General features: G+C 36.4%; 1 protein-coding gene across 4 annotated transcripts in view; it reads right to left on the bottom strand.

Annotated features, from left to right (window-relative positions):
- Window positions 1–12,577, bottom strand: part of LOC143231678 (cell adhesion molecule DSCAML1-like) — a 305,444-nt gene that overhangs the window by 19,890 nt on the left and 272,977 nt on the right. For all 4 annotated transcript variants that reach the window (XM_076466263.1, XM_076466260.1, XM_076466261.1 and 1 more), the window contains exons 4-6: window positions 5,756–5,959; window positions 3,494–3,790; window positions 1,907–2,197 (exon numbers count right to left, since the gene is read on the bottom strand). In XM_076466263.1, the coding sequence (XP_076322378.1) occupies window positions 1,907–2,197; window positions 3,494–3,790; window positions 5,756–5,959 (792 nt within the window). The remainder of the gene's footprint in view (window positions 1–1,906; window positions 2,198–3,493; window positions 3,791–5,755; window positions 5,960–12,577) is intronic.

The raw sequence follows: 12,577 nt of genomic DNA, 5'->3' as shown, positions 1-12,577 counted from the left end.
AAACTAAGAAAATATGTTTATCATAGGTAGTTGTCACTTCGATAGAGTAAAACTAAGAAAACATGTTCATCAAAGACAGTTGTAACTTGAGTACAATAAAACCAACAAAACATGTTTATCATAAATAGTTGTAACACGGGCAGAATAAATCTGACAAAACATGTTTATCACAGGTAGTTTTAACTTATGTAGAAAAACTAACAAATAAAATATTTACCATGTTTTGATAAATAAAGGATCACAACGCTTTGAACAATTAAAACAGTGTATTCTAGTTTAAATGTGTGTCTGACGTATGTATGTATTTAATACAAGTATGTATGTGTTTCAGTCGTTCATTCTTTCCTCTTGAAAACATTGTGTTGAGTCAGTGAAGAATACAACACTCCGTCTTTCTTTATCAAAATCTCGAGTATATTATGACGTGTTCAGATTTCTAGATTAAATAGGTCTGGAGGCTCTCAGGTAGAGCACAAGCAAAGAATAAAACAAGTGAAAGACAGTCTGTCCCAAACATTTTGTGAAACTGACGTCATCTAGTTCTCTAAGAAGTCCTGGCACGAGATTAAAATCTGCTCTCAATTGTTCACTTCACAAAAGCTTGTTCAATATTTCTAGTTTACAGACTTGAATGAAACAAAAGAGTATGGTAAGAATAGCTGTGTTAAACGAACTTACTTTCCTTTGTGGAAAGATATATAATAACAATAAAAATGACTTGAAAATAATCTTACTGAATGTGACATTTAACTATCACATCAGTGAAAAGAGCCAAAATTACAAGCAACGTGACAGAATTATTTTAATACATATTATATATATACAACCGTGATCCAATTCGATCTTATTGGCACGTTGCCAGGAAATTATGGCCTTTAAAAACATCATTACGATATGGCACCACATACAAGTCCAACTGCTGTGATTCTAATTGAAAAGTGCTGACCACAGATACGGCAAAACGGCCTGAAGTGTCTACCGCCAACTGTTGGAAGTACATTTTAACAACGAATAGTGGTAATGACCGTAATAAGAGATGAAAAGCGAAATTGCTCTGTGGGGGATTTCGATCCTGCGAATTACAGATTTTGAACCGATCGCTGTTACCTCCAGCACACGACATTTGTATAATAACCAGTAATCAAAGCAGACTGCACTTACTTAGTAGAGTAAAACTCCGCCGTGATAGAATTCGACTCTCATAAAATAAAAAAAAAGTCCCTCTGTCCATTTTTTATTGACAGGTAGGGACAATTTTGGGCACAGCAATGAGTAATAATGATCTTAACATGTCCACCAATTTAAATCAAAATCCGATCATTTCAAACTGCGTAAAATTATGTAAACAAATCAGTCCTTATTTTAACAGGTAGAGAATTTTTTTTTCTATTTTCGTGACCTTGCTGAGATTTTGACGCTCAGAAAACTAATCACTTCCACTGTAGATCACAGTCAAAATATATATCAGTTTTCCTTCAAACTCGTTGAACCATTTTTGAGAAATTATTCTCTGAATCCCCCTCAAAAAAAAAAGAAAAACACAACACACAAACATAGCAACGTGAGCTTCGCCAAGCTTGGGTGGCAGAGGTAAGACCACCAAGTTTAATACAATGTACAAGAGCATGCACGGGATAGTTAGTCACCCACTCATTACATCTACACCTCTGTTTTCCTTGTTTACGTTATCGAATTATCATAATTAGGACTAAATTTTAGCCATAGCAACGTTACATTAGCTTAATGCTAACCTAGAAGTGTCAAACGTACTTAAAAAAATTCTTGAAAAGTTAGTGGAGTGTTTCATTTAAACTACATTTATATGTATGGGTTAATGCTAGCTGTTTATTGCTTTAATACAAAGTAAGTATACACAGAACGTAGTTTGTATGATTTAACAACGTACACTTAACCTTCAGAAAGATCGCATCACTGGTACCCAATCCTTCACTATTGGTAGCTGAACATGAGATGTGCCCTCTGAGTCTTCTCATTACATTCGGTATAACCATCGACTGGCTGCTGATAAGGGCTCCTAGCGACGAGTTTCCGAGAAGTTCGACACCATTGAAATACCACTTTATCTCATAGACCCATGGGTTAGCTTTAATGTCACACCCAAACGTGACATCGTCTCCTTCCTGTATATCAGGTTTCTTAGAGACCCACATGACTCTTAAAGACACTTTTGGCGGATCTAGTAGAGAAAGTAGAGACACAAAAAGTGTTACAATTGTCTTCCATAATTCAGTTACCGTTTCTTTAAATTTTATACTGAGATAACAAACAAATGTCAGTCAAACTTACCCAAGTGTTTCAGTCGCGTGTAACATATCCGTTTAAAATGTTTCATGATAAACGATATTTTCTGTAGACACCATATTAGCTTGTATTGAATTACATGATTTTAAGCGATAGGGAGCCTCCAATGGAAAACTTACAAATAATGCTAGGTATACACTCGAGACACGCACAGTGTGTAACGTGGCGAAATATTTGGTTTGTTTTGAATTTCATATAAAGTTACACGAGGGCTATCAGTGTCAACCGTGCCTATTTTAGTACTGATAAACTAGTCATCACCACCCACTGCCAACTAATAGTGGGATTAACCGTCACGTTAATAAGAGCGATTATGGACAGTGACGTGGATTCGAACCCGTGACTCTCAGATTGGGAGTCAAGCGACTTATGCCATGCTCTGGAAGAAAAAAGCATTTAAGTATGTAATTACGTTCACCTAATAAACTTGTTTTCAGCAAAGAGAAAACCTCTTATATATGAACAATGCGGAAGGGTATAAGACGACCCAGACCCAGACTACATAACATTATGTAATATTGTGATATTCTTTAATTGGTAGATATTTCTGTTTAGAGCATTTGATTATGAACCCAGTAAGAATTCAGGATCTAAGAAAACCGGAAGTGTTCGGAAAATTATTTCTCTTCGCTTCATTCTTGCATGAGGCCTCGCGAGATTTAGAAGAAACAAACAATAGATTTACATGGGGTATATTACTCCTGGTTAGGAGGGTGAATCCTCTCTCCTCGTTGTATATGTGTCAATATATTAAAGGTTCATTTTCGGTTTTAATTGTAGTAGCTTGGTAACACACTAATGGTGGTAGGTTTAGGGAATTATGATAATATTGGGTAAGAGAAAATTTAAATTAGCTTCTTATCCGTGAGAAGATTAGGATATCAACCAGATAAAACGACGAAGATAAAAGTTTGATTTTCAAATATTTTAAAATTTGTGCAAATGTTTCTATGAAACGACTTCTTTTGTTTATAAGACAGTTTTACGAAAATAAAAAAATAAAATATTCTAATTTTTCAGTATTAACTTTTTTCACTCTCTGATTTGTATCAAAGTTTGTTCGTAATCTAATGTCATTTCTAAATATAGTATGTTTAATCTTATCGCATTTAACTTAAATATTACGTGTAGTACATTAATATAGTTTATTAATTCATAATTACGAGCTTACAATGAACTTCTATGTTGAAGCTGTCTTCAATGCCACTGCCAGGAATTTTTGTATTTTCGGCTCTACAAGCCAAGTATTTACCATTATCTTCAACTGTTGGTAAAAACGAAAATGTGCTTCTAGTTGTTTCAGCTTCAGTCACAACGCTGCCATCAGAAGTGTCCACCTTTTCTGACCCTTTCCACCACGTGAGTGTGGCAGGTGGACGAGAACCGTGAGCGACACATGTCAGTTTAACTTTTCGATTGGCTGACATGGGCCGATGAGAGGATATAATTTCTACTGAACGTGGTTTTACTAGAAGTACAGCGATAGATTAAAAATTAGAGAAACACACAACACAATGAGTCAAATAAATAAACGACGTATTGCAAGTAATGAACAAAATTTCACGAGTTATATTTCTAACCAACTATATTGTGAGTAGATGGCGCTTGCACCCAACGTCAATTATTATATCGTGTAAAAAACGTTCATCGTGTTAGGAAAACACGTAAGTTCAAAATATATTATACGGTTTCTTACGCTTGTGCAAAAATACGTTCACTCATATATCATTTATATGATTTAAATTTATATGTTTAATAAATATTAAGCAGCATATTTACTGAATATCAAAGAAATGATAGTGGTCATAAAAAAGAAAGTGTTGGATGTGAGTGATGACGTGAAAACCCACTTGCAGAGAAAAATATATATGCAAAAACGGCTGGTATGGATAGAGAAAGCACTATGCAGAGGAGCGAACAACATCATCGGCAGTTTTTCGCTCCTCTACATAAAAATTTTCTCAACCCAAACCAGCCGTTTTTACATGTATATTGAATGTGAGCTTTTTCTTAAAATAATTATATATTATGAATATATATTACGAGTATATTACATATATAAGTAGAAATTAAAACAGAGAAAACAATATTAGTGTTCCTTATATGTAGCTGATAGCTTATGATTACGCAAGATTTGCTCTATTTGTCCATACAATTCCATGACATGGAGTTATACGAAGTTGGCAGAAACTCTGAGCGACTGAAATGTAGTGGAAGTGTTTTTGTTACCTCAGACATGAAGAGTTGTCACAAATATAACACCACTGTTTTTTGTACGTTCTCTGGCGTCTACTTGAAAAATAACAAGAGACCTTGCTTACAAAGGAAATCTCATAAATGTGTCTAAAAAGACAGAACATCTTCTCTCGTCTGCTTCGTAATGACCTCTCGTGTAGTTTTGGAACATATTTTCACACTGATCAGTGTCTTGTGCCATAAACTTGTGCTACGTGTCAGAATGTAAGTAGGCCCTAGAAACGTACTCGGCTCGGTCGAAAGGAAAGAATTTTATATGAAATTTTCAGTTTTTGTTGAAAAGGTAAAAACGATTTGTTTGATCCAGGGCTTTATAATTTATTTTCCTTTCAAGTTTTTCTTTTAAGATACTACTAAAATTATTTTAGTCAAAATATCTTGGTAACATTACGGTAATTGTTAAAAAAAACAAAAAAATAATTCTTATTAGATTTGCGAAAAATATGTTTCTGATGGTGATCCGTATGAATAAATTCATTGGTTAGTCAGAAGAGATTATTTGATTATTTCAAGTAAACATTAAATAAAAGGCAAATTGAAGCATGTTTTCATATCCTACGAGAAGATATTCATAGCCGAATGTTTATAAAACTACTAAAATCAATAAATCTCTGTTTATATTACTTAATTGTGATGCTGACCTACCTATAACTATATTTTAATAGATTATAATTAGTTCTATGTTCTTAGACATTCAGAAGTTTACATATAAATAATAGACCTAGTAAACAACATACGTCATTATGTTTTATTTCACATTAATAAATCGAGTATTGGAAGGGAAAAGTAATAATAAAAATAATATAGTTGGAATGAAGAATAATTTATTTATTAATAAACCTTCATGGTTTAATAATTTATCCCAATATTCTATTTTAATTCTGATTATAACTTGTGAACAGAATATTTTGACAAATAAGTCAGGATCCTTCCACCTTCGCAATAAAGTCTCATGTGTGAAATTCGAAATTTAGGCTTAATATCTTTATATTTCGAAGTTTTAAGAAAACAGTTTTTTTTTCAGCTCTCATGTGAACAAAATTCAAAGGACGTATTTACATATAAACGTCCACCTACTCAAATAATTGATATATCTTGTCTCTTTGCCCCTTGATATTAAGGTTTGGTTACGAAATAAAATAACGTTGCAGGAACTATCCTCTAACTATATACTTACAGTTGAGTTTTAAAGTAACTGTCGTGGAAGCTGGAATAGTAATGTTGTTATTTGATGCCTGACAAGTTAAAATAACCCGGAAATCTTCTCTTTCAAGCTCTGGAATATAGATCGTGTTTTCTACTATCTCATCCGAACAGAACGTGTAGTTGTCATCTAAAAGTGTGTAATCTCGCCACCAGGTTAAAGAAGGGCGAGGTTTTCCTGTAAAAATAACAAATATATATTGTAACATGTTCTGAAATTCCCATGTAATATAAGGGAAGATTAAGTAGAAATTGTAAGTAGCGAAGAAATGTATTTCTTATCATCCTGCTACAAGCGTGGCAATTGTTATGGCGTGAACGCCTTTACTAAGCCGGCAAAACATGACTTTAATTAATTGTTTTTATCGCGAGATATTCGTATTTTCATTATTCCACTTTTATAAAGTCCTTTAGTAGATTGCAATAAAAAACGAGAATACAGTAAATGTTTGTATAACATCACAACTCTTAAATTTATTACCAACAACGACTTTTCTTTAGAACAGCACTAATTAAGACGTGGACGACAGAACAAACACATTAGTGGTCGGAACATTATTTATATAAGTCATTTGTTACAACCTCTATTATTATGGTTTGAACGTTTTTCCTAAGCTGGAGAAGAATTATTGTAATTAATGAATATTATAACAAGTCATTATATTAGGCCTATTATATTTTTAACGCTACTTCCTTTACTAAGTCACTGATTTCTTTGTATTTTTAACATTAATGCTTGAAATAGACGTACAAATTAATAAAAACAGAAGTGGCATTCATTACAATTACTACATATTTCGGACTTACAGACATATATTGTGAGCAATTCATTTCTTTAACAAAAAAAGCCAGTCTTGACCCAATAGGTTGTTTCTTTCAAACTATGAATGTGTAGATTAATTGTTCATTTGCCATTGCCCTAGAAACGCACACCGAACTTTCGGACCCCTACATGTCCGGTTGTTTGTTTTGGAATTTCGCACAAAGCTACTCGAGGGCTATCTGTGATAGCCGTCCCTAATTTAGCAGTGTAAGACTAGAGGGAAGGCAGCTAGTCATCACCACCCACCGCCAACTCTTGGGCTACTCTTTTTACCAACGAATAGTGGGATTGACCGTCACATTATACGCCCCCACGGCTGGGAGGGCGAGCATGTTTAGCGCGACGCGGGCGCGAACCCGCGACCCTCGGATTACGAGTAGCACGCCTTACGCGCTTGGCCATGCCAGGCCCCTGCATGTCCGAAGTAATATGCTGTATTCTTGGTACTCGGTGAGACCAGAGATGCCCAAAAGTTTGCGGTGGGTGATATTGGCTAGCTACCTTCTCTATAGTCTATCTATCAGCTTAAAATTAGAGACAAAATTATTCAAAATAACCATTGCGTTGATTTGCAGAAAAGCTGTGAATACAACTCCTGGTGGCGTAGTGGAAAAAAACAGTCGATTCGCAATTTGAGAATCGTAGGTTTGAATCTATGTCACCAAACACGCTCGCTTTTGTAACGTTAGTAGTGAAATATATAATTTGTTGGTAAAATTGTAGTTCAAGAGTTGATGGTTGGTGGTGTTGACTGGTTCCAACTCCTCTAATCTGTCAGTTCTAAATCAGAAACAGATAGCGAGGATAACCTTCACGCAGCTCTACTAGAAATTCAAACTTTGTAGTTGTTGCAGCTGATAATATCAGGTTAATTAGTTGAAAAAATTAATATTATAATATAAATATATCTGTTGAATAAATAAGTTTTGAATATTTTTACGAACGATTAAATCTGAACTGTCGTTAAACAGTTACTAACCCACACCAATCTGCTTCCGCCCCAAATTTTACATATTATCAGGAAGGAAGCAGCACTAATTACACTGCAGAACAATTTTTTTTAAAACGTTTTGCTTCCTGAAAGGTTTTTGCTGATTGTGACAGGTACCTGGTGGGTATGCACAAATATAGTTTTAGTTGTCAACAACGTCTTTGAAGGCTTTCCAGACAATCTTTTCCAACTAACAGATCTTCACATCGCTTGTCAGTCATAACATGTCTGATCTGAGGGCCAACAAAAATGCCCTCTTTGATCTTGGCCTCAGTTATTCTTGGGAACATCTGTCTTAAATAACGAAAACCTTCGCCTTTTTTGTTCTTTGCTTTCATGAAATTCTTCATAAGTCCCAATTTTATGTGAAGAGGAGGCAAAACAATCTTTGCCGGATCGACAAGCGGTTCATGCGCCACATTTTTCTGTCCTGGAACTAACTTTTTACGGAGTGGCCAGCTATGTCTAGAGTAATGTGACTCTTTGGCACGACTGTCCCATTCACAGATGAAACAACAGTACTTTGTATAGTCGAGCTGCAGTCCCAGAAACAGAGCAACGACTTTCATATCTCCACATATATTCTAGTTCTACTTGCTGCACTGGATGTGCTTCAGCAACATCTCCATGTTCTTGTAGGTTTCGTTAATGTGTGCTGCATAGCCAACAGGCATTGAAGGGTGAACGTTGTCATTGTGTAACAGAACAGCTTTGAGGCTTAACATTGATGAATCAATAAAGAGACACCACTCTTGCGGGTCATGGTCACAACCCAAAGCAGAGAACAATCCTTCAACGTCAACACGGAAACATAGACTGTCAACTTGTGCAAAGAATTTGGTTATATCATCTTGGCAGCTTCGAAAAACAGAAATTTTCGTACCTGGTGACAGCAAACACCATTCCTGCAATCTCGAACCCAGCAATTCGGCTTTTGCTTTTGACAGACCCAAATCTTTGACCAGATCGTTCAATTCTGACTGTGTTATGAGATATGGATCGCCTGAGGAGCACGGTTCAAAATCTGGATCGATGTCACTGCCAGTTCCCTGCATTGCAGTTTCTTCATCTGGTTCGTCTAATGTCCATTCCTCTGATGGTTTCGGAATTGGAAGACTGTCGTCATGTGGCACGGGTCTCATTGCTGAAGGCAGATTAGGGTATTAAATTGACTTCTTGTTTATAGCAGAGAAACCAGACACAGTAGTCAAACAGAAGTAACAGTCCGTCATATGGTCTTTCTGTTCTCGCCATATCATCGGGATAGCAAATGGCATTGTCTTTCGAGTGCCTCTGAGCCAAGCTCTCAGACAGACAGCACATGTCGCACAACAAATGTGAGGCGCCCATTCCTTGTCTTGATCACCAATTTTACAGCCGAAGTATAGATGATATGCTTTCTTCACAAGAGCAGCCATTAAGTGTATCTGATGAACTAGCGTATACTCGTCACAAATGTAGCAGAATGTATTGCGGCTGTTAAGACATTGACGAGACATACTGACCGACACCAATCGTCCTGTAAAACGTCTATAACATCTAACTTACTTGTTACAGTGCTTCTGAGGCAATGCTATATTCTGAAACAATACGTACACACTATAAGGTCTATATTAATCCAATGAGCAGCATCTGTGTATACAAGCCACTTTTATAGCCTGCTGAGACAGTGTCAAGCTGGCTCCGTCCTACCCAGGCATGCCCGGGCTGCATACTTCCACAGAACAGCTTTCAACCTGGCCTGATATCATGCTTGGACATGCCCAGACTGCACAAAACATTGTTCATAGGTCTCTTACAGAAACGAAAAATTTTGAACACAAATATAAGAAAAAACATGACAAAACTAAAGATCTCGATGAAACGATACGTGATGGGCAAATTTGGATGTGATTTTCGTGATCAGCAGCCAAACACATATAAGGAACACCTAACAGTGTTCAAGAAGCAAACACTTTGTTGTGCAGTGTTATGTAGAGATGGCCGGGGGTGTTAACCGAAATGTATTTTATATATCTCCATAATATAGTAGCATGACTTTACAACATATATATAGTGTCTCATTCTATAACAATACATTTGTAATGACTGAGTCACATGTTCTGAGAATGTTTGTAAATATCAGAAAGTATGAATAGCTGGTTTCTCTTCCTTTCTTACATGATAATTGAAAACTAAAATAATAATGTTGACCTATTTCACTGAAGGCCTCCCGCTAGTACAGCAGTATGTCTTCAGATTTCCAACCCTAAAATCAGGGGTTTGATTCTCCTCGAGGGGCTCAGCAGATAGCCAAATGTGGCTTTCTTATAAGAAAACACACACATGTCACTGAAGTGATATAGTTTCGGATTGAGCACCTGTTTTAATAAGTGGTAGAAATTGTTTAAAAAATCATGCATAATTCCAGTGTAAAAGATGTTGACGTCACCCCTTAAAGTTTGTTTTCTTACAGATATCTGATGCTACTATAAAAGGCTGAAGTACAGTATGAAACAAGAACAACGAGCCAACAATACATAATATTACAGTGTGAGCCTTATTGTATTTATAAATACAATTTTTATGTCTATTGAAGCATTGTATTATTTAAACTGTTGTCAAGCACACACCAAGGGTCTTCCATCTTAAGCAAGAATTAACATATATCAATATAAATATATATATTCAAATTAGTCGAGTTTAATTTATCATATCTTTGTTAACATTATAATACACTATTTGCCTGTACTATTATGTAGGACTAATGTAGATGCCATCCGTACCATGCTTTGTATTTCAAGGATTGATACTAACTATCCCTATATTTACAAGAGTTTTTCTTTACTTGATGTATTATCATAACACTGAGTTTCTATCTGTCCTGAAAATACAAGCATACATTATAGAGGTACCGTTGGAGTAGATACGGGGGCTGTTCGAAAAATACGCGGACTGACGTCATAAAACAAAATGTACTTTATTTAGAAGTTACAGGTCTGGGACCCCTTCAAAGTACTCTCCTCCCCAACGCACACACTTATCCCAACGGTGTTTCCACTTGTTGAAACAGTCCTGGTACGCTTCTTTGTAATGTCCTCCAGCTCCTTTGTCGCATTTGCCTTAATCTCGGAATCGTCTCAAATCTTTTTCCTTTCAAGGGTCTTTTGAGTTTGGGGAACAAGAAAACATCGCAAGGAGCAAGATCAGGTGAGTATGGGGGTGGGGAAGAACCGTGCTCGAGTGTTTGGTCAAAAACGCACGAGTTCTGAGGCACAAATTTCGCAGCAACGCGGTGCATCTTCAATTTTTCGGTCAAAATCTCGTAACAAGATCCAACTGATATCCCACACTCTTCAGCAAGCTCCCTAACAGTCAGACGTCGATTTGCCCGCACCAGGGTGTTGATTTTGTCGACGTGTGGGTCGTCAGTTGACGTGGAAGGACGTCCAGGACGCTCATCATCTTCAATGGACTGTCGACCACCCTTAAAACGTTCATGCCACTTGAAACATGCCGTACGCTTCATAGCAACATCACCGTAAGCCGTGTTAAGCATAGCAAAAGTTTCAGTCGCAGATTTTTCAAGTTTAACACAAAATTTCACAGCAAGTCGTTGCTACTTCAAGTCATTCATTCTGAAATCCGCCAAACGAAAAAATTGCACTTCACTTAAAAGCGCGTAGCTAATACAAAAATGAAGATATCTGCAATCGGGAAATGGCGTCGTAATCAGCTGATCTGTGCGAACCTAGCAACACCAAGCGGATTCCACTGGAACCAACTGGAGCCGCGCAATTCAAACGGTCCGCGTATTTTTTGAACAGACCTCGTATAATAATTTGACAGAACATTTAGTTTGGATTTCTCGTAGTTTGACATAATAGTTATTGAAAATTCGCTAAAGAGAGAGAGACATAACAATATTTGATTCCAGAAATTCAATTAACTTAAAGAATGTCCCTTGGTGGGACAGCGGCAAGCCTTCGTATTTACAGTGGAAAATTAGGGGTTCGATTCCTCGTCCTCTTCCCAGTGGACGCAGCAAATGGCCCAATGTAGCTTCGCTATTACAACAAACACTTTGAATGGTTTCAGAATGAGACACTTTTTACTTGATAGAAGAAATAATGTTTGCTCTTAAATTAGAAAAAGTTTAAAAACAATTTCCAAGTTTAAAACTAAAGTGGTTCTATTCTAAACATTTTCAGAATGCTTGGGTTCTTTCATCATTGAAAGTAATGAGGCATGAACATGTTTGTTACTATTACTTATATTCTACCTTCGTTTACTTTGACAGCCCGGCAAGGCCAAGGGAGTTAAGGCGTTCGACCCGCAATCTGAGGGTCGCGTGTTTGAATCCCAGTCATATCAAACATGCTCACCCTTTCAACCGTGGGGGCATTATAACGTTATAGTCAATCCCACTATTCGTTGGTAAAAGAGTAGCCCAAGAGTTGGCGGTGGGTGGTGATGACTAGCTGCCTTCCCTCTAGTCTTATACTGCTAAATTAGGAACGGCTAGCGCAGATATCTCTCGAGTATCTTTGCGCAAAATTAAAAATAAAATCGTTTTATTTGTATGGCATTCGTATATGTATTTCTCTGTAAGTCGCACGCACAATTCTGCAACATTATTTCGTGTTATGCATTCCAACTTGAAATGCGATTCTTTACCTCAGCTTTGTGAATGTTACTCATATTGAAACAAACCATGTTTTTTTTTATAATACATACATATTTTTACAATATTTTGGAGCTACTCTGCTGGTTGTACTAGAGTTCATTTATTACTTTTTTTAAAGAAATATATATAAACGCAACAAAAATTATAGTACTGGTACAGTTTTAAATATAACGTATTGTGATGTATTTCTGTGGGATGGGTCACGAAACAGGATAGAACGTATTGTGATGTATTTCTGTGAGATGGGTCACGAAACAGGATAGAACGTATTGTGATGTATTTCTGTGGGATGGGTCACGAAACAGGATAGAACGTA

Source organism: Tachypleus tridentatus, chromosome 11, assembly GCF_004210375.1.
Source record: "Tachypleus tridentatus isolate NWPU-2018 chromosome 11, ASM421037v1, whole genome shotgun sequence".
Taxonomy (NCBI): domain Eukaryota; kingdom Metazoa; phylum Arthropoda; class Merostomata; order Xiphosura; family Limulidae; genus Tachypleus; species Tachypleus tridentatus.
The sequence above is the reverse complement of the archived record's forward strand: the minus strand, read 5'-3'. Positions and strand labels throughout refer to the sequence as shown.